The sequence below is a fragment of the Phasianus colchicus genome, chromosome Z (genome assembly GCF_987193195.1).
Source record: "Phasianus colchicus chromosome Z, bPhaCol1.hap1.1, whole genome shotgun sequence".
Classification (NCBI taxonomy): Eukaryota; Metazoa; Chordata; class Aves; order Galliformes; family Phasianidae; genus Phasianus; species Phasianus colchicus.
The window spans coordinates 26,640,701-26,662,517 of NC_143476.1; the positions used below are offsets into that span (position 1 = coordinate 26,640,701).

Sequence of the window (21,817 nt, forward strand, 5' to 3'; positions counted from 1 at the left end):
TCCTCCATGCAGAAAAAATAGCACCCATTGACATCCACTGATGCTTGGTGAATGTTTATGGAGACCAAACAGTGGATGTGAGCATAGTGAGGGGGTAGGTGGTGTGTTTCAGCAGTGGTGATAGTGATGAGAAAGACAAACCACATTCTGGACAGCCATGCACAGCTGTGACACCACAACATGAAAAATGTATTGATAAGCTCATCTGTGTGACCTGGTAGATCATGACCAGGGATCCACGTATAGAGCTGAATATTACCTAAATGTATTGGAAAAGAAGGTCACAATGAATATCAAAAGTTGACTCTTTAGGTGGCTGATGTGACAGCCCAGCCACCTTCCCTCATATTTGAAAAGTCTTGGCTGTCAGGGCTCTGCTGAACGTGTTGCAGTGTCTTGTATCATGCTAGCCTTTGAAATTCTCCTGAAGTAAACCATCAATCATACAGTTCTAGTCTTAAATGCTAACTGTATAAGAAAAGTGGAAAGAGTCTATCATTTAGATTTTTTTACGTGACTGGTGAAATCATCAAGTTTTAAGCTGATAAAAGCATTAACAATGTGTGATATTATCAGGTAGTCTGTAACTTGATAAAGCATACATGTACCCAAATTGTAGAAGATGTTATGTGCATATTATTCCCTGATGAACTGACAACAGGCCTCATGGCTTTGGTCTCAGAATGTTCTGGTCAGAAGCTCTGAGATTTAGCTATTTTATTGTTTTGTCTATGTTTACATAATTAATAGTTTATAGGTTACTTATCCTGTTGAATATGGATATTTTCCCTGAGACACAACATATGAAATGTTATCATCCCTGGCTCTGGGGCATGAACCTGTTGAGCTGAGAGGTCTACCGTGACACACACAACCCAGTATTTTAAGTGTCCTTGATGTTGGAGCCTTTAGTGGTTCTGTAGTGCTACTGACAGTTAAAGATGAAGAAGATGAAGCTTGCATCATATCTGTTAAATCACTAAATGAGCTTTATCAGGGGACTCAACAGGAATCAATTTTCAAGTTCACAGTTGGTGGAAATTGTCCTTTAGTAGTCAGGCCTAGACAGTTAAACATATAGTCTGATCTTTATGTAAAATGTGTTTAATGTATGAAAGATTAATGAAATACTAATTAGCTAAATCAGTTATCTTCTAAACACTCTGCAAATGAAAGGGAAAACTTTGATGAACAGTTATATTTATTAGAAGACATTCTCCTTAAGGAGCAAAAAGTAATTACTGCTACATAGCAATATGAATTAAACTCCAGTCTTCTCTATCATATAAATACAAAATCAGTAAAGTCAGATGAAAGAAGGAGTTTGGGATTTTTGATGATTTTCCCAGGTCATTATATGAATCTACTAACAGTAAAGAAAACGATATAAAGAAAAATTCCAGAATGAAATTCAGGAAATAAAGTCACTGTGAAAACAACATATGTTTGGAAACATAATTAGAAAATACTCTCTCTGGAGTCAGCTGAGAGCAATTGCAAGGAATCTTCTGTCTGAATGTCTGCAGGGGCAGAAATGTCTGCTGGCTGTTCATGGTATTGCTAAGTGGAATATCCAGATCACTAACCAAAAATAAATAAATAAATAATGATAAAAATTATGGGTGGACATCTTTTGAAACAAAATTCTTGAAAATTTATTACATTTCATACCTAACTTCTGATATAAGAGGATTCGATTATGTTCTGGTTATTGAATATGAAATGCAGTGGTCTGTGCATGTCTGTTGTCTCCTTTGTTGGAGAGAAGAGAGAACTTTTCCAGAGTAATCTGCGGAGGTTTTTAAGCCTCTCTTGTTAGCAAAGGAATCCAGAGAGACATGCATTTTAGAATATAATGGTATATGAATTCTTGGTCTACTTATGACAAATGTTAGACCTGAGTCAGATTCCTCGCCAACAGAATTTCCCTTAAATCCCTAAAAGCTGTAGTTTACTTAAAGTAAAATTAATCGCTTTCTCCTTTGTTTTTCTCACAGATGTCAAGATGAGTGTCCAGTGGGCACTTATGGAGTACAGTGTGCTGAGACGTGCCAGTGTATGAATGGTGGGAAATGCTACCATATCAGTGGTGCTTGCCTCTGTGATCCAGGATACACTGGAGAGCACTGTGAAACCAGGCTTTGCCCTGAGGGAGTTTATGGCCTCAAATGTGACAAAAAGTGTCCCTGCCACTTGCATAATACTTGGAGGTAGGCTTTACACCCTCTAGCCTGTTCTCTTTTTCTATGTAGGCCTGAGAGATAAGAATATAATCTGAAAAGAAATAATAACTGATGCAGAAGGGCTTTCTGATATATATTCATGAAAATGGAAGCAACTAAAGATTTCTGGGAGTCTTTAGTATTTTCTAGCCATAATAAGAAAGAAGATACCAACTCCAAAGAGCTTCTGATTGTTGGTACTTGTATGTGTATTTATTCTTAATATTAACCTCTATCACTGATACTTGATATAAATGTTATGACAAAATGTGAACTTTTTCAGTATTTACCACATGAATATATCTTTGTATTTCTCACTGTATGAAGTCTGTTCCCTGGGATACTTAAATGTGAACTCAATTGAAATCAATGGGTATATAGTCTTAAGATTGAGTCCAGTGAGGCAGGAGAATCCATTTTTCTCTCTTCTTTCTCCCTCCCTCCCCTCTATAAGAATCAGAGCAGGTGAATATTCTAATCCGAAATTTCTGAAGCCCTACCAATTGTAAATCTAGATTATTATTTTTTTTTAATTGTCACTTAAACACCAGAAAGCTCTTAAAATCTGATCCCTAGAAACCAACTAAAAGTAGTTTTTCACACATCTTACTTTTTCCCATCTCTCCTTTCTCAGATATAGTCTTATTTTTTGAGTTTTGTATGTCTTTGTGGACTCCACTCTGAACATACTGTTATGAAAATCTGTAGACTTAATTATTTGGAGACACTCTTTCAGCTGTGAAGGAGGAATGTCAGTTGAAGCAAGTCAGTGTATTTAGAGAACAATTCTTATTACAAAACTGTTCCTTTGATGAAATACTTCACTGCATTTGCTTACATGTGCCTTTGTTAATGGTCACAGTACCTTGTATAACTTTTGTGAGTATATGATGAATTTGGCTATTGAAAACTGTTGTCAGAGAAATTTGCAGAAATTATTTACTGTAGCATAGAATGCTGTTGTACTTTGTATACAGATTAAAAAAAAAAAAAAAGCCTTTAGTTAGAATTTAGAAGTGATGTTAAAGCACTCAAGCACTTATGTGGAAATAACCTATTAGGGCTCTGTGAAAAATTGTTTTGTGGATTGCCTGAGTTGTTGAACATACCATTCATTGGCAAGAGATGTGACAGCAAGCTGAATTTACTTTCCATTCATGTGCTTGCACAGTCGTGTACTTGCAGTTCTGCTTATCCCATTTGCATGAGATGCCTTCTGGAAAAGAAACAAAAACAAAATCAAAAACAACAAAAAAAATGTTTTTGACATAAAATCAAGCCACTTTGGGCAATACATTCAAGAATAAGTGGAATCATAACGTTGACCTGTCTAGCTCTCAAATTATGCTGGGAGACCAAATGCTATTGTGTTATGAATTATACTAGCTACTTTTCTGCAAATGTGTCTGTAGACTATTGCAGAAGCTTTGTTTGACAGGAACGCATTACAATGTATAGTGTTGCTGATATCACAGGAATTATTCCTGGTTCATGTTCAACACAGCTGTTTCTTCATTTATACTGTGCAGGACAGCTTGTCGTCAAATCAGATCACAAATGTTCACATGTAAACAGTAACATATGGTTGATTGGTCTTTTGAACATTTTTGCCTCCATATGACAAATAAAAAGTCTATAGCAGTATAGGTGTGGGAGCATATTTGCAAGGGCATAGTAACAGTGAGGAGAACAAAAATTTTCATGACTTTAAAAGTGCATTTGTCATAGGTGAATAATATCAGCAAATAACAGAAATCAAAGGCTAAAAGGCTATTTGAGTAATCATTGGAAGAGATTGAGTTGGAAGGGCCCTCAAAGCCCACCCAGCCCCAACCCATGCTATAGGCAGGGCTGCCCCACACCAGCTCAGCTGCCCAGGGCCCCATCCAACCTGGCCTTAAGCACCTGTTAGGAGGGGGCACCACAGCTCTTCTGGGCAGCTGTGCCAGGGCCTCACTGCCCTCTGAGTAAAGAATTTCTGCCTAACATCTAACCTTAATTTCCCCCCTTTTACTTCAAAGGCTTTCCCTTTATCTTTTGACTATCTGCCTGAGTAAAAAGTTGGTCTTCCTCCAAACTAAGCTCCAAATATGTACTGAAACAAATAGTTCAGAAGTGAGAACTTCCCTGCAGACATGTCACTTTTGGCAATTTCTTGAGAAGCAAGTCATCCAGGACACAACTAAATATCAGTCATCCAGGATACGACTTTCTTAACACATTAGGAAATATTCTCATTTCGTACTTTCTTACCACAAGTAATATTTGGGCTTGTTTTAGCCAAAGGATCTTCATAGCACTAATCCATTTAACAGCAGTCAGTAATCCCAGGATACTAAAAAGGTACTGTACTGTATCTCCTCTTTGTATAAACTCCGTGTGTCTGTATATCTAGGACTTTGAAGGGACTTCTTGGGATCTTTCACCTACATATGACCATTGATACAGATTTCTCAAAAAGAAGCTGTTGGTAGGTCCTGAGCTCCATGGTATTGTTTACTTTCTTGCATTCACAGATAAAAAAATGAACCAGAGGTTAATTTAAAAAAAGTAATTAGCGGTAAAAAATATTCCTGATCTCAGATGAAACCTAAATGTGAAAAATTGTGAAGTCTTGAAATTTTCTGTTTTCCTCATTGGTTATTATGCTCTTGCAAACATGCTGTCACACCTGCAGTGCTGTTGAGTTCCTTTTAATTTGTCATATGGAGGTTAAAAGGTTTTGTTTTGTTTTGTTTTTAAAAAGGACAAAAAACAGCCAACTATATGCTACCGTTTACATGTGAACATTTGTGATCTGTAGGTAAGTTGCAGTACACAAGAAGGTACTTGTGTACTTCTTCAAGTGCTTAAAGATGGAAAACCACAGTGATGTATTATAGTTTAAAAATGTTGTGTACACATTTCTATTATGATATTATGATTGAGGAAATGGCATCAAAACAACTCTGCCAATAATTCATTTCTTAAAAAAAAGTGAAGTTAATTTACATGTAGGGTAGGCTAAGCTACAGTTATTTGCTGCTGCTGTTGGTTAATGGAGCTCCTGAGAGTGAAAGGCACGCACATTGCTGTTCTAGCTATGAACAGTAGCAGCCAAAACAGCCATACACCCCATAAAGGGTCAGATACAGATGTATTCCAGAGATTTTGTTCTTTTTGGACAGCAGCAGATAACAACCTTCTTCAGTCACGTGATGTTACGTATTTTCATAGGTATGAGCTAGAGTGAAAATCGGACACAGGCTTCTGTTCCCTCATTATGTGACACTATTGATATTCTCTTTTTTACTAGACAGCCAAGAATAAATCCAGAGTGAGTTAGCTGGCTGAAAATCAAGACATTCATCTGAATTGCTATAATATATATTTTCACAGATATATCTTATGTCAGTGTACAAAGTGTACACTTCTAGAAAGTGTGAACAAAAGACTGCAAATAAAAGTGAACATACTGGCAGCATTTCTCAACATGTCTTTGTTTCCCTATCTTATCATAAATCTAATTAAGCTAACTGCATGAGAACCCATCAAAAAGCTTTAGAACAACTCCAGCTTCCTACATCTAATTACAAATTATGGAGTACTAATTTTAGTGTCAATCAATATATATGCAAGTATGCCTTGTAACACTCACTGGGGGGGTACAGAATATCGATGCCTCTGTCTGCTTCATACCTAATGCTTGCTCGTGCATGTAGTCTCCCTCTATTCTGAAAGGAAAAGAACCAACAACAAATGAAGCTGGGATTTACTCATATTTCTTAAAATGACAATACTACTAATTTTACATTTAAAATATTCTGATTCATATTCTAATGACTGTTCAGTTATGGATTTAACAACCCTTCCATATTCCCTGCCTGTATTCCTTCACTGATAAGAAACCTAGGGATTGGATCCAAAATGCCACTACAAAATGTCTACAGGATGGAGTTAAGAATAGGGTACAAATCTGATTCTCCCATCATGTGTTTTCTTAGTCTAGCGTTTTGTTTTCTATGAGTATAGTTCTGTTCCAAGTTGTTTCACTGGTAAGTATACTTATAACTGAATAAATAACCAGAAGTGTTGACTACGAATCCCATGAGTTTTGAATCAATTTTGCATGCATCATTTAGCTAAAACAATTTTTCCTCTAGGCGTTATGTACACTAGCTTAATACTTTTAAAAAGGCGTTTTAATTCTTCATGACCCTCAAATTCTTGTATTGTTAAAGTGTATACAATTGTATATACAGAACTGACTATACAATAACATTCCATGCCTTTATAATTCATTCTTTCCTTGATCAGCACTACCTTGTCAGTTGTGTTTCACAATAAGAAACTTCTGGTTTGAAAGACTGTATCTTGAGACTAGGAGCAATTAATACTGTGTTTCCTTGTTTTGCAGCTTTTTCAAAGAACATGATTGTTACTTATGTTATAGTACTTAAAAGTGTAGTAGGTGTTTTTTTAAACTTTCCAGTGGCTAGGAAAATACTTTATTTCATACACACCACACACCCCCACACAAATTGTAAGCAAATTTTGCAGAATCAGTCTCTTGTCATGGGTAATTTAACATGCCTGGACAAAGGCACATTTTTCCAGCACACTTAAAGAAACTTCAATCAGTGGCAGACAAACATCTTTAAACAGTCTTCCCATTGTAAATATATTGGATTTGGATTTTAAGGCTTTCCTTTGGTGAGAATTAAGCAAGTGCTTTGTCTGCCAGAGTCCTACAGAGTACCCCATTGTGTCCACTTCTCCAGCACATACATCTTAGCACAGCTGATGATGTCCATTTGTTATGAGGCAACAGCTGTCTGACTGGTTCTTCAATGGAACTGCTGTTCCAGGTAGGGACAGATGGTCTACCACCAGGTATGGCCAACATAGGGGAGATATTCTCCAAAAGATTCCTGGTGGTATATCTGAATTCTGCCCAATGCAAATGATTTTGTAGCATTCCTGGAAAGAGGCCTATTGTTCTCTTTTAAACTAGAGGTTTGGAAAGAGCAAGTTTGCAACTCATTTAATGTTGTGTTAATGTTTTAGGATTAGTTTTCCTATTGTTACTTTAGTGAAGCATCATTTCTCAGACAAATTGCTGCTGAATTTGGTCAGCCTTATGAAAAGGATCCTATTCTTGTTAAGACAAACATCTAGTGATACATTTTGGGGATTTTAATGCTTTCATCACTTCAATATCAGTAACCATGGATATGTATTTAATAGTCAAAACTATTTTTTAAGAGTTAAGTTTGTCTTCAACAAGCTGCAAAAAAAATGATATATCTTCTTTTCTCTGTGTGTCCTCCCAAAATGTCTGTATGATATGTAATACTAATTTCTCTTATTTTAGTTGGCATGCATTTTTACATGTATAGACAGAGCCCTTTGCTCTGTGGTTTGGGGAGGAAACCCATCTCTATGCATAGAATGCAAGGTCCTTTATGCAACCTATCTGTAACAGCATTTTGTTCTCCGGAAAAAAAAATACTGGTGTCACATTTAGCCCTGAATTATTTATCCTTTCATCCCCTCTTGGCAGCTGTCACCCTATGTCTGGGGAATGTTCCTGCAAGCCTGGCTGGTCTGGGCTCTACTGCAATGAGACATGTTCTCCAGGGTTCTATGGCAAGTCTTGTCAGCAGATCTGCAGCTGCCAAAATGGTGCTGATTGCGACAGCGTGACTGGAAAATGCACCTGTGCCTCTGGGTTTAAGGTAAATAAGTTTCACTTTCTTTATTGAAGTGCAGAAGGGTTAAAGATGCCAGAGTGCCCTTTCTCTAACACAGAAAAGGAGAGGTAAGAATATTTGGTTATCACAGGGTGTCTTACAGAATAAGACCCAGGAAAGGCAGAATTTGTGTTTAGCTCTAAGTACTGAAATGTAACAATGGTTAAGAAAGAAAAGTTCACTGCTTCATAGGACATTGATATACAAATCAGGAAGTGCTCCTGAGATGTAAATAAAGGAATGAACTATAGGTTTCAGTTGTTATCTTACTGTACTGATTCCTTGTGCTCCATTCAGAGAAACTCTAGACAAAGACACTTGTTTTTACAGTTTAAGATACATTATTCAGTAGCTTTTACACATTTGCTGTTCTTTGTGCATTGGATGCTAATAATATAACACAGAAATGTGTTCTACAGTATGACTATTCTAGCAATAATATTTCAACTAAATTAAGTCTTAAAAGATTTTACATAACCACAGTATTTTCCATTAAACTACTATCTGACTGTATTTTGGTTTTGCAAAGGACTTTTTTATTACTAAAAATACCATCTATTGATCTCACCATGTGCTGTTCATTAGCTATGTGACATGAGCTCTCATTGCAACTAATAGAAAACTAATGGTGATAGTAGACTTAAAAGTCATGGAGAACTCAGTGCCAAAGACTTCTTTTCCCTTAAATTCAGGATAAATTAGTGACAGCCTAAGATAGTCGTGGCTTGTGTGGCATCTGAGTCAGTCATCACAATCAGTCAATTCCATGTCCAGGTAGTTTGTCACAGATAGTTGTATTGTCTGAACTTTCTGTAAGAGTTTTTAGACTCTATTTTTATGTAATTCAGGGTGCTGACTGTGGTACTCCTTGTCTTCCGGGTACATATGGAGTAAATTGTTCTTCTGTCTGCAACTGTAAAAACGAAGCCATATGTTCACCAGTAGATGGTTCTTGTGCCTGCAAAGCAGGTAAGTGTGTCTTCAGATTAATATTCTGAAATCACAAAATCAAGTTGAGGTTTTTGAAGTTGAGAAGCAACGCATTTAATAAACAGCAGACCAACTGTGAGGCCACGTATTGTATTCTCTATGCTTCTCCTGCAGTGAAAGGTGAAAAATGGGAGAGTATCTGCTCAGAGAAGAGGAAACATACTTTGTATTCATCTGAAAGAGCTGGATATTGTGGCTGGGTGAACTACTACTATTTATTTACTCTGAGAAGGGCTGCCACTTGTCTGTTCATGGCAGGGTTAGGATTTGCTACAATGACTTCTGGTACACAGTTTATGTGTTGTTAGGCTTCCTAGCCAAAGCAGCCCTATTTCTGCTCTATCTGGATGAGCACCAGCTCTGTCTACCACACTCTTTGTACCACAGAGACACAATTATTTTTCTGCCATTTTAATACTGATGTTGGTCTCTCAGTAAGAGACACGTTTTGAAGAGGTCCTTCCACCTTTAAAAAGTCAATCTCCTCCTTGTTTTTAAGCCTTCTTTAAGTGCTGGAAGGACATAATGAGGTCTCCCCAGGGCTTTCTCCAGGCTGAACAAGCCCAGCTCTCTCCACCTCTTTTCGTAGGAGAGGTGCTTCAAACATCTGATCATGTCTCTTTACATCCTTTCCCTATTAACTGAAGATACTTTCTACAAGTTTAATAACTCAGGTCCCCAGTGCTTTGGAGGTTGGTTTGACACAAGTAAGACAATGATGAAAATCCCATAGATTTCAATGGAATGAGAATACCTTCCAGTTTTCACATGTTGCATAGTCACATAACTACCACTTCCCTGCTTTGCTCCTACGAAAATTCTTCCTCTGCTTTTTGAATTAGTAGCCACATTGCTTTTCAATCATGATATTTAAAAATGAGGCAGCTCTGTAGCTCTGAGAAAAGCAGGTTAGTGTGGGTAGATCAGCATGCATTTGGAGAATGTAACCTGTCTGCCACTGAAAGATTCAAAATCTGACATTATTTGCCTCTTTTAATTGTGCTTATGCTATGGAAAGCTCTTTAAGGAGATGGAGAAGGAAACTTTAAAAAGCCTTGAAAAACACTGGAGAGAAAATGTCTCAATTTTCTAGCTATTACAGTGTAACATTTTCCCTGAAATGACCCCTAAACTCTGAAATTATCAATCTAGGACACGAGGCAGCTCTATTTCAATACATTTGTTTTGCATAGTCTATTGATTGTACTCTCTGCTGAATTATTTTTCCCTTCACTTACTGTAAACAAGGTACAAAATTAGAAACTTGGCTTGTGTCATTGCTGATGATAACATACGACTGGCTCACTTGTTTTCTGTCATACCCAGTCGTTGATCACATTTTTGAAAACCTATTTACATTTCTGTTTATCCAGTGCACAGTCTGTGAATCATTGCTATCAGACATAATCAGTGGTGAATGCTGCATTTCAGAGGCACTTTCCATTACATTCTATTTTGTGTTTGAAGGGAAGTGCAGAAGTCATCTACAAGGTCTTCTGTGTATCCTTGGAGAAATCCAGCTTGTGCACTACTTTACTGTTGTACTTTCTCTATTTTTATATTTTTCTTTGGGGGAGGGGTGCAGTGAGGAGGAGAATCTAAGATTTCTGATAAACCACACTGCAGAACTGTCTATATTTAGTAATGGTGTAAGAACTATGAAAGTAGCAGCTTAAGTGAAAAGATTAGAATTTTTTTTCAGGCTATCCCTTAGAACTTTCAAGATAGATAGTGCTTCTCAGTAAAATCTCAAGGTGTCTGTGATTTCCTTTCAAATCTCTCATCAATAGCTCCTGTATGTTGGCACTGTCTGCAAAGTATGTGCTGTGCACAGATGTTACAAGGTGCCCTTCTGCGTCTTTGTTCAAATCCTCAGCTGAAATAGTATCACTATCTTATAGTGATTCTCTGTGCCTCAGAGATTCCAAATGGGAGGTGGAGGGAAATGTGTGCTCAATGAGGAGCTGGGGGAAAACCTGATTAATTTGTCCCTTTAATTCTTGTTTATGGTAGGTTGGCATGGTGTAGACTGTTCAATCAATTGTCCCAGCGGCACCTGGGGACTTGGCTGTAACTTAACTTGCCAGTGTCTTAACGGAGGTGCTTGCAATGCTCTGGATGGAACCTGTACCTGCGCCCCGGGCTGGAGAGGAGAAAAGTGTGAACTCCCTTGCCAGGTAGTTCAATCATTTTGCTCAGTATGGCATTGTGTTAATACCGGGCAGGGGGACACAAGTGTAATTCTTCTCACTTCATGGGAATAAATCCCTAAGAAGCACTGCACCTAACAGTCATCCCATGTTTGACCAGGTTCAAGATTAGGGACACAAAGCAAAAAAACTTCTGGAAGAACTCTGCTGCACAGCACACTGAAGTACAGAGTAGAATGACTAGGATGATTAAGTTTAGTAAAGACCTCTAAGATCATCAAGTCCAGCAGCAGTGACTATCCAAGAAATGACTACACAAGACAGAGATGCACAGATGAACATTTTTTCTGATTTCACACCTGAAAGTTTAACCTGAGACTTTTCCCATGCTCCTTTAGGATTTATTGAAAAACACAGTACCAACTTTTCCCTCTTTTTCAGCACGAAATGTCATCGAAACTGCTTCTATCAAATTACTTTAAGGAAAAACAATGACAGAAAAATGTAGCAAAGACATATTCTGCATTAGGCAACATGATTTTAATTAAATTAGCCACATCTGTGGTAAGGTTGAATGAAGAACTTCCTTTCTCAGTCAGACATGAGAAGGCATCCTTATCATGCAATCCCATGACAGACCTTTGCTTTTCTATTGGGACTGTGGCTTCTATTATACCCCAGACAGAAATCACTCTGTAGACAGAACATGTGTCTAATCAGTTCTGTTCTACACTATAAGAAGCCATAAAATTCCTTAATTTCAAAACACAGAAAGATGGAAAATGCAAACAATTTGTTTTTATTATTCAACTATTCTAAATACATTTCATAAACAAAACAAAAATAATTTTTTGGTGAAAAAAATGTGTTTTTCCAGAGCCCATCTTTTCTAATGACAGATTCCAGTTTTCTTGGCAATTTTAAACAAATTTTGTTGTTTCTTTTTTTTATTTTATTTTATTTTTTTAAAGAAACTTCTCTTTGCTCTTATTTTTCTGTCTTTGTCCTCTTTTCATTTCTGCAGTGCCATCTCCCTAGCAGGTTGGTGGCATAGTGTAAAAATAAAGGAATCACCTGAATTCAGTATGAACCATCTAAATTCCCTGTGCGCATCATATTCAAGCTTCTGTCAGTTTGCACTACCTCTGTTTAGCAGTAACATGATAAAAGTAGCTGAACTACAGCATACAACTGGAAGCCACACCTTTGTTTTGAATCAACTGCTGTCAGAGCATTCTTAAAGATTTTTTTGGGAACGTCTTTGGTTTTTTTCAGATGTAGTTCAGCATATGCTCATTCTGATATTGTAAGTAAAGTGGCACACAAACTCTAAAATATTGTGGAAAGCTGATTAGAGTGCTTCCTGTGTGTGTTTATGCAGCCTTTTCAACAAATGCATCTCAATTAGAAGACTAATTCTTGTTTTTCTAAAGTAGCTTTACATATCACTTAGCATCTAATTCTGAAAGACGTTGATAAATATCTCCGAAGTTCCATTAGCTCTTCTAAAAGTGCCTCGTTAGAAAAGATCAGTATTGTTGCCATTTGCTCCATTGTTTCAAATACAAATACAAAATTCTTTTGAGCAACCTAATGCTCAAAAGAAATTCTCAAATTTACAATTCCCAATCAACTTACTATCATGTACTTTCTCACTCTCCACTCACCTCCTTTTATTTCTGTATCAAATAGAATCTTTTCCATATGCAAATACATATCAATGAATTTCATTTTTTTCATTAGATTTAGAAAATCAATACCACTGTTCAGATTGTTAATCAAGATTGACTTGAGTTTGGACAAAGTACATAGCAGACTAGAATTACCCTTTTTCAGCAATATATTTTGGAATTTCCTTTATTTCCAAATCTGATTATAAACAAAGGAAGTGCCTTCCTTAATCTTTTCTTTTTCTGTCTATAAAAATGGATTCTTCAGATACGCAAAACTCTCCTTATTCTCAAGTAATGCATGATTTTTTCTACTTCAGACTTGACAGACCAGGAATTTAATATCTGTATCCTACAGATCTGTGAAACTCTACAGGAAAAAAAAAAAAAAAAAAGGGTTACCAGATGAATTATGATACATGTTTTATTCCACTTTTTAATGAAACTTTGACCAGTTTTTCATCTGGTCTTTTATGATTGTCTTTTAAACCTGACATATCTTTTCTTTATTTATTTCCTTTGCTGTGAGTAGTCCCAGAAGTATTACTCAAAGTTATCCTGCCTTTCTCCTTGGTTTTGATATTGTATTTACATTTTCTATTTGCTGATGTTTTTTTGCCTTCTTTTGAAAAAGCAATTGTAAAAATTTTATTCTGTTTTGTTTCTCAGATTGACCTTATATGAAATTATTGTCTAAAAGTTTGTGGCACCTTCTACTGAAGAAACTGGAAGTCAAATTCATATATTCTGATATAGTTCCATGAAAATCAGCTGTGTTCTTTTGGCACAGTTGAACATACTGAGAAGGTTATTTAACTTGTAATGTTAACCTTTTGATTACCTTGTTTGTTGGTTAAAAAATGTTCAACGGCCAAAATATAATTGTGTGTAATGTGTAATAGCCAGAGAGCTTTTTTTCTAATGCATTCTATGCTGTTATACAGAGGAAAACATTATCAATCAAGAGAAAGTGATACAGTGTGCATTATTTATGAAATAATCTTTACACTGAACACGTGTTTTAATATGTTTCACTCCTATTTGACTCTTTTTTTAGAAATTGTGGGTTTAAATGGCATCTCTTTTTTTCTTCTTCTTCTTTTTTTTTTTAACAAATACATGAAAAAAAATCTGAGGCAGGAAGGAAAGTGAATTAATTTCCTGTCTCTAGGACTCCAAGGTCATAGACAAGGGACTCAGCTGTAAGAGAAATCAGAGGGACAGTACAAGAAACTTACATTGGTACCAGTGATAGGGTAGCTTTGTGTTCTCTAAAAAATTAATCCAGAATTAATTCTTTATCTTCCCTGCTCAAATAAAAAAATGAAAATGTAGAGCATGAACATTTTCCAAAAGCCAGAAGCATTTTATATTAAGCAAACTGATTACAGGCTTAGAAGAGATCTGAGGTTTCCTTTTTTTCTGCGGCAGGACTGACCAGAACTTGTTCTCATCCAACTCTCAGTTCTCATCATCTCGGTTTTGTTTTGTTTTCCTGGCTGCAGGATGGCACATATGGCATGGATTGTGCTGAACGCTGTGACTGCAGCCATGCAGATGGTTGTCATCCTACCACGGGTTACTGCCGCTGTCTACCAGGATGGTCAGGTACAAAAGAGACCATTGCAAAATACACTGAGAGTTTCCTGTATGATGGGATTTGGTCTTGTCTTTCTTTTTTTGTGGGTGGAAGAGCAGTATGTGGGCTTGGAAGGAGAAGGGGCCATTTCTGTGGCTGTTGTGTCCCTTCCTGTGATTCACAGTCATGGAAACTTTGTTGGCTGTGGTTACTATAGAAAACTGGAAATAGAATGAAACCTTACAACCTGTGTACCTCCACATTATGTGCTAGCAGTTTTGATGTAAGTTGTGCAGAAGCTGTATTGCCATTCTCATACTTTTGGAAAAAAATAGATTCGCTTTATATATTTTGTCCTGAGTGAAAAGACAATTTTTTTTTTAATTTTTTTTTTTTTTTCCTGCAGCTTTGTTGTTGTGGTTTTCGGAAATATATACAGTTATTCATCAGAACTGTGTTTCATGTGTTGTCAAAATGTTGTTTATGGAAAGCAGGGTTTTTGAAAATATGATGAAACTATGCGGAAGGTTCTACCATTGTGAAATAAATGTTCCCTTTATGAGATTTAATTCTCACATAGATCTCTATGCTGTAAATGTTGGAAAAACAAGTTTATCTTCAATTATGATTAGCTGGCATCAGTTTGTCTTGCAGAATGTTCTGGGTTTTGTGTCTCACTGTGAGATCCTCAACTGCTGTAGCATTGCAAGGATCTGATTTCAAGTATGGACTCATTCCATTTAATAATGAAAAGCCAGGAAGAAAAACATACCTTTTAACTTCTGCTCTTTTATGAAAGGAGTTTTTTTGTGATTTCAGATGTAGTATAGTATTGTTTAATATCACCTCACCCATTCATAAGTTAGTATTTTTCCTACTTGACTGGTAGTCCATTATACAATTGTTTTCTTTTTTTCTCTGGTTCTTTTAGTTATACTAGATGGAGGTGAGTGGATAATCTGCAACAAGTAATGGATTTGAAATGGTTAGCAAATTATTTTGCTCATAAAAGTTTGTGTAGGGCTTATGACTTCTCAGATTCAATCTCTGTTGATTTTCCCCCCAAATTTTATGTGTGCTTATTTCTTTCAGCTCTGTAGGTGGATCACAGGCATTCTGTGCAAAAGTCTGTGTCTGCAGTTCAGGTTGATTAGTTGTAGTTGAGTACAGCTTACCTACTTCTTATTTGCGTAATTTGTCCGTAGGCTTGTGCCAAGTTCTCTGAAGAGGCTTTTTCCTTACGGTACTGTCCTGTAGCTGGTTTCAGTGTGAAAGACAGAGGTTTCCAGAGCCAGCACTTACCTTTGTGCTAGGCTTTGATTGAATTTATTCGCCTCCCACAAGCTGCAGTGTAACTTGCTGTCAGACACTCAGATACCTCTGGGAAATGACTACCACAAGAACGCAAAAACAATAGAGATGATTTGAGTGGGTTGTTAAGACAAAAACCACAAATTAAACAAACAAAACAAGCAAGCAAGGAGACAAACAAACAAAAAAAAACCCAACCCAATACGAACAAACAAACATTATTATTCCATTTTTTTAATAGAGATGCTGCTTTGTGTTACGGGTTATTTTCTTAGGATATTTATGTCCTCTGATGTTCTTATTTTCAGGTAGCCTCAGGATTGCATTTATGTCTTTGAACATTCTTTCTCAAAACTTTATTTGAACTGTTCAAAATACAATTTGCTAAGTTAATGAATCTATGGAAGCTTACAGACATTGAAAGATATGTGAACAGTTGCAGATCTTGAGTGACCTTGCTGTGCAGAGTTAGCGATGTTCACAAGCTCTGGATGTACTGTCCAAATTAAATCTTACAAGTTTTATAGTACTGGGACAAATCATCAGAGACCAAAAGTATGCACATGAGTAAAGCCAAATTAAAAGCAGTAGCTCTGAAAGGCTGTAGCAAAAATCAGCAACTTTCAGTAACAAATTAAAAAAAATAAATAACACCAGTGGGATATAACTAAGCTAGGAAGTGACAAGAACTTAAGCACAGTACAAATCTTAACAGTACTGGAATTCAAATTTTGTCCTTTTCAGGACAAAATATTTTTGCCTTCAGTAAAAGCTTGCTTCCTTTGCCTATTTAGACTTCCTGTGTGATTGTAGATATAAATGGGTATCCATCCCTGGATGATGTCATCTCAGCAGTGTGTGTAAGACTAGTTTCAACAAGTTGGTGATGTCTAGACATACAACATGACATAAATGGGATAGCTTGCTTTATACTCAGTGTCTGGAAAAATCTTCCTCCCACACTTCACATATTGGAGCTGTACCCAGGAGGAATCTGTTCTTTGTGTAGATATTTATATTTAGAATAACTTAAAAAAGGAGACAATATTTTAGAAATGGGTTCTCAAATAGCTGTCATGTAATGTTATACTGCAGGGAATAGCATTAGACCTCAGGATTAAGAAGGGTTGCTGTACACATATGTGTGTGCGTAATAGGTGGAGAAACAGGTGGAGAATTTGTAAAAAACAAAACAAACAAACAAAAAAAACAACCTCAAACAACCCAAAAACAACAACAAAAAAACCCCGACACTCAAACAGGAAACCACTTTGGGATCAGTCTGATGCTAACACAAATTATAGTTATTGTTGCTGAACAAACACTGAAGGGAGGGTTAAAAAAGTCCATTTAAATAAGCTTATGAATATGAAATCAGTTTTTTTTATTATCTTTTTTTTAACAGGAATAAATCAGTGAATTCAAGTCAAATTTCTCAAAATGTACTAATACCTCCAAATTTATGTAAAGCTTTAGAGAAGATACTTCAAGTGCAGTACTTTTCTCATCTCTCTGAATAGAGCATTTTTCTAGTTTATGTAACTCTCCAGAAACAGATCAGGAGTGGAAGATTTTTCCTTTGCTGGATGATACAGTTGTGCCATAGCACTGGGGCAGAGGAAGTGTACTCCTCTGGAGACCTAGTAGGACGCATGCACCTCGGATAGCCAGGGCAGCTTTGCTGACATGCTTCCTGTGCTTTGGTCCCAAGACAGAACTGTAGCTGAGCATTCTGTCAGCAGTAAGACGCTAGATAGCTTAGTTTCCTAAATAAGCTTTATTTTCAAACATGCCTGTTGTATAATCTGGAAATGGCAGCTATGAGTGAATCAGTAAGTTCTGTCAGGAGTTGTGGCAAAACTCTAGAAATAATTGAAATTGTTTAAATAACCTTTATGTTTTAAATTTAGTTTCTTTTATCTACGCAGATACTTAGATTTTGAATCCTAAACAAAAGTCCCTTCCTACATAGGACTCCTGTTAGAGACTGCACTGCCTAAGTGCTCACTCTATAGCAGATTAGTTCTATTGAGAGAAGCAAGAGTTAAGGGTGATGTTTTTTTCCAGGCAATCTTGCCATTCCCTCACATTCCAGGAGCCACATGACATGATGGTACAAATGAGAAACATCCGCCCACACTGAAGATGATGTTCTGCCCCAAACACTCTCATCCCTTGACATTTTCACTGTGACTTATAAATAACTTTTCTTCATCTGGAGAGAGTGCAATAGCTAGACAGTGGAAAAGAGTAAGAAGCATTAAAATAAAAAGCCAAAACGTAGAAGAAAGACAAAGAAAACATACCTCCTCAACATGTAATGATAATTAAGCCTCCTAATAATTTATACCAAAACCTTAAGTTAACTTTTGTGAAAGAGCCACCTCTACCACTTCCCCCAATAACCGCACAATCCAGCAAGCACCATGGTACCCGTTAATTTCATTCCTTAAACTTAACCTGTTCTACAAGCAGCTGCCAAGAACACAGGTGATCCAAACTGCTGAAAATATTAGGTAACCCATATTCTTGCAAACTGAAATTTTTCATTAAAATATTGTAAAAGAGGCAAATGTTTTCTTCCAGACAGTCTGCTTACTGCAGTACAACGTGGGTGTCAGTGGTAATGCATTGCTGTTGTGCTTTCTTGGACCTTTCTGTTCATGAAGAAATGTCATGTCATACTCATACCACACTTGTTATTTTAAAAATCAATTTAAAGGCTGTGCTGTGCCAGGGATTGTGAAATACCGGTAGTCTGCTATCTGAACCAAAACAATAGCATTGGTTTATGGAAAAGACAGATGCAGAAATATCAGCCTACATTCTACCAGCACACATGGTGTTTATTCATATGCTATGTCAGATAGGATATTGGTGACTTTGCTGTGCTGGACACCTGCTGATGCTAGTCAGATTGTCCATCACCAGATGTGTTGTTGCTGTGAGGAAGTGCTGTGTCCTTTCCATGTGCTCGCGACGTTATTACTGAGAGGCACATTTGTTGCTGGATTAGAGCGGACAGGACTGTCATCTGACACCCTCTCCACTGATGCAAATAACTAGGTCCCCAGGGAAGCACCAGCTAGACCTCTCCCGTGCTCCTTAGCTTTTAGTGTGTACACAATTTTCTTTTTTCTACTACAAAGAAGAAAAAGACATAAAAGAGTACTGCCATAGGCCTTTCTCACATTCAGACTGAGAAATGAGATGCCACTGGGAGTGCGCATAGTGCTGGCGCCCTGGTGCACCCCAGGCAGGAGCCTCTTCCAAGACAGTTTTTCCTCCACACTGGCCAACTTCTCTCTGCTTCTGAAGTGCAAGTGTCTGTTGTTGCAGATATTCAGTGCAGCACAGACTGAAGTTGTATGTCTGCATGGTGTCATGATAAACAGTGTATTTACTCTCCAAACCTCAGCTCGGGGATTTGGCCCACCCTAAGTGTGTCACTGTGCCTGCATCTCTTTTGCCTGTGCATTGCAGTGAGTCTTTGTGTGGAATAAATATCACTATCTCAAAAGAAGAACTTTACATCAGTGCATTAAGTACATTCATTTTCTACCTGCTTAGAAGGTAAGAAGGGGAGAAATGATGTTTTCCTGTTACTTTCCTGAGGCTACCAAAAATGTTGTGGACGACAAGAGAAGCATCTCTGGGCTGGTTGAGAGTGTGCAGCAACAATATGGCTTTGAGAAAGATACCAAGGTATCTCAGGAGTTGTTCTTCCACTAAAAAATACAGTTACTGATATCTGCTTTCAATTTCATACAGCACTGCTGTACATAAGGTTTTGTGCCTGGCTTTCTACCAGAAATCCCAGACACAAACTTTTCTACAGCTTTCAGTGAAGAAGCAGCAGCGTGAACTTCTAGAGAAAAATCTTTAATCCTTTTCGTAGCTGCTTAATGAGACACTTCCTTCACCTATGGATCAAGGCCTTCCCTTCTGCTAGGGACAATGAGGGTACTTCTAAGGAGCGTCTCTGAATTTTTTCACCATTTCCCTGTGTTGTTGCTTCCTTATTTGGGCTGCTTATCCATTTGACAGAGAAGCAAGGAAGCAGTTCTGATCCAGTTTTCTCCCATCATAAATCTCAGATTACTTGGACAGCAGTAATTTAGTGTTTAAAAGTTTTTCTCAAGTAATTAAATATAAAGGGTGATAGCTTGCACAATAATGGAAGTTCATCATTAGCCTTGATAGAACCAAACATTTTGAAGGTTCAATCTTGTTTATACTGTATATTAAGTTCAGTTCTGAACAATGGAAAGTAAGGCACTGACCAAATAAGGTTTAGTTCTGAGGCTGTCCTTGAAAATTCCATTTAACTTATTAAAAGTTTGGATAACTTTTATCAGATTAATCAAAACAAAATAACAAGAAAAATAACAAAAGTCCAATAATAAGTTTACTCTGGAGGATGATAAGAAAGAATTGTTGAATTTTTCCCCTTTAAGTGCTAAAACAAATGAACTCTATGTTGAATTGATATGGATGCATCATCGAGTCTCAAAATATTAAAAATACAGTATGGAGAGTATGTAAACACTCTGCTAGCATGGGCAGAAACATTCCTATCCTTAAATAATTGTTTTCTTTATTCATTCAATTACAAATGCTGGGGGAGTGCTGATTTAAAAGTGGGGCCCCCGACATAAAGCACTGGATATAAAATGCATGAGCATTTCTTCAGAGCAGCTTAGCTGAAGTTTATCATGACCATTCAGCTATTGCCTAGCAACTTGTGAAGGCCATCAAAGAGTTCTTTGTCCATTGCTCTGGCAAAAACATTTCCTCACAGATATCCTTATCAGTATTAAAATCAGCACAAAAACTGATCAAAACCAATTTTGTTGCATACGAAGTTAATACCCACTTAATTTTGCAGCAATTGTAAATCTGCTGATACCAATGTTGTGAAAGTCTAATCCTGTTTCCAACTTCTAGTAAAAGTGTTTTATTCTCCTTCCTTTCTAGCTTTTCTGTAAAAATATAGCATTTAAAGCATCAGATTTTGTTAAATTCTTATTTTATTTTCAACTTTTAATATTTCTGACCTATTCTTTCTCAAAAATATTTATATTTAATTTTGTGAAAATGTAAAACTCAGTTTACCATTTATCTTATCTTACTTATCTAATTATGAGCTATTGAGTGAGGCTTAAAAATATTTTTATTAACAGAGAGGTAGTAAGTCACTGAATCAATTTCTATTCCTTCTCTGCTACAGTCATTCTTAACACTCTCAGACACAGAAGTGCAATTGATTTTGTTTATGATCAGTAGTAAATATAATAAAATTGCTTTTATAGTGAAATAGATGTCATAATCAGCACTCTTTTAGTACACTAAATTGTCATAACTGTTATTCAGTGATGTGCTTTTGCTGAGCAGGGGAATATCATATCGACCACCTCCTTGTATGTGCTGAAAAGGGGGAACAAGAGCTAAATTTTAGCCTCCTGAATGGATAATTTCCCCTGATGTGTACTGGAAGAACTTGTTTCTTTTTTATTTTCAGTAGTGCTGCTTCGCTCTTGTAAGTCTTGTGGATCTGTGTAGTATGTATCCCTCGTCTTTTCTGTCCCAGTATGTCCAGTATCACCCTTTGACACCATGCTGTCATAAAGCATCCTCTGTGCACCGATCAAGACGATTGAGCCTGGTGTTATTGTATGTCACTGGTCTACATAACTGCACATAATGCACTGTGGTAACTCTTGGCAACCACTGACTTGTTAACAGTGACCATTGTATACTGAACACCACTGAAACTCATTAGGACTCTGTGAAAAATGTCTTTTCTCCATTGGGGTTCGCTGAGCAGAGCTGTGTATGATATGACAGATAACACTCCAGTGAACAGAATGTCAGGCTCAGCTCTGAAAGCCTCTGCATGTATCAGCTTGTGCTTTCACAGACACAAACCAAAGTTTTCAATTTGAGAGCCTCAAGCAGAGAAGTCCTAAGTGCCTGAAATAAGTGGTCTTGTTTCTAAAAAATGCAGTGATCTCATCCTGCTTGTGTGCATCAGCATCTCTCAGAATCAAACCCCTCTTTTATATCTGCTCATACGCAAGTAGAGACTTTTATGAAAAAGTTGACCCAGATGCTGAGGAACCAGCTTATGCTCTCTGCCTCTCAAATGTAATAGATAAAACCA

At 37.0% G+C, this 21,817-nt stretch overlaps 1 protein-coding gene across 3 annotated transcripts in view; it reads left to right on the plus strand.

The window, feature by feature from the left end:
* MEGF10 (multiple EGF like domains 10) overlaps nucleotides 1-21,817 on the plus strand; it is a 100,047-nt gene that overhangs the window by 53,859 nt on the left and 24,371 nt on the right. For all 3 annotated transcript variants that reach the window (XM_031609150.2, XM_090131122.1, XM_090131121.1), the window contains exons 9-13: nucleotides 1,998-2,210; nucleotides 7,765-7,939; nucleotides 8,803-8,923; nucleotides 10,958-11,121; nucleotides 14,270-14,372. In XM_031609150.2, the coding sequence (XP_031465010.2) occupies nucleotides 1,998-2,210; nucleotides 7,765-7,939; nucleotides 8,803-8,923; nucleotides 10,958-11,121; nucleotides 14,270-14,372 (776 nt within the window). The remainder of the gene's footprint in view (nucleotides 1-1,997; nucleotides 2,211-7,764; nucleotides 7,940-8,802; nucleotides 8,924-10,957; nucleotides 11,122-14,269; nucleotides 14,373-21,817) is intronic.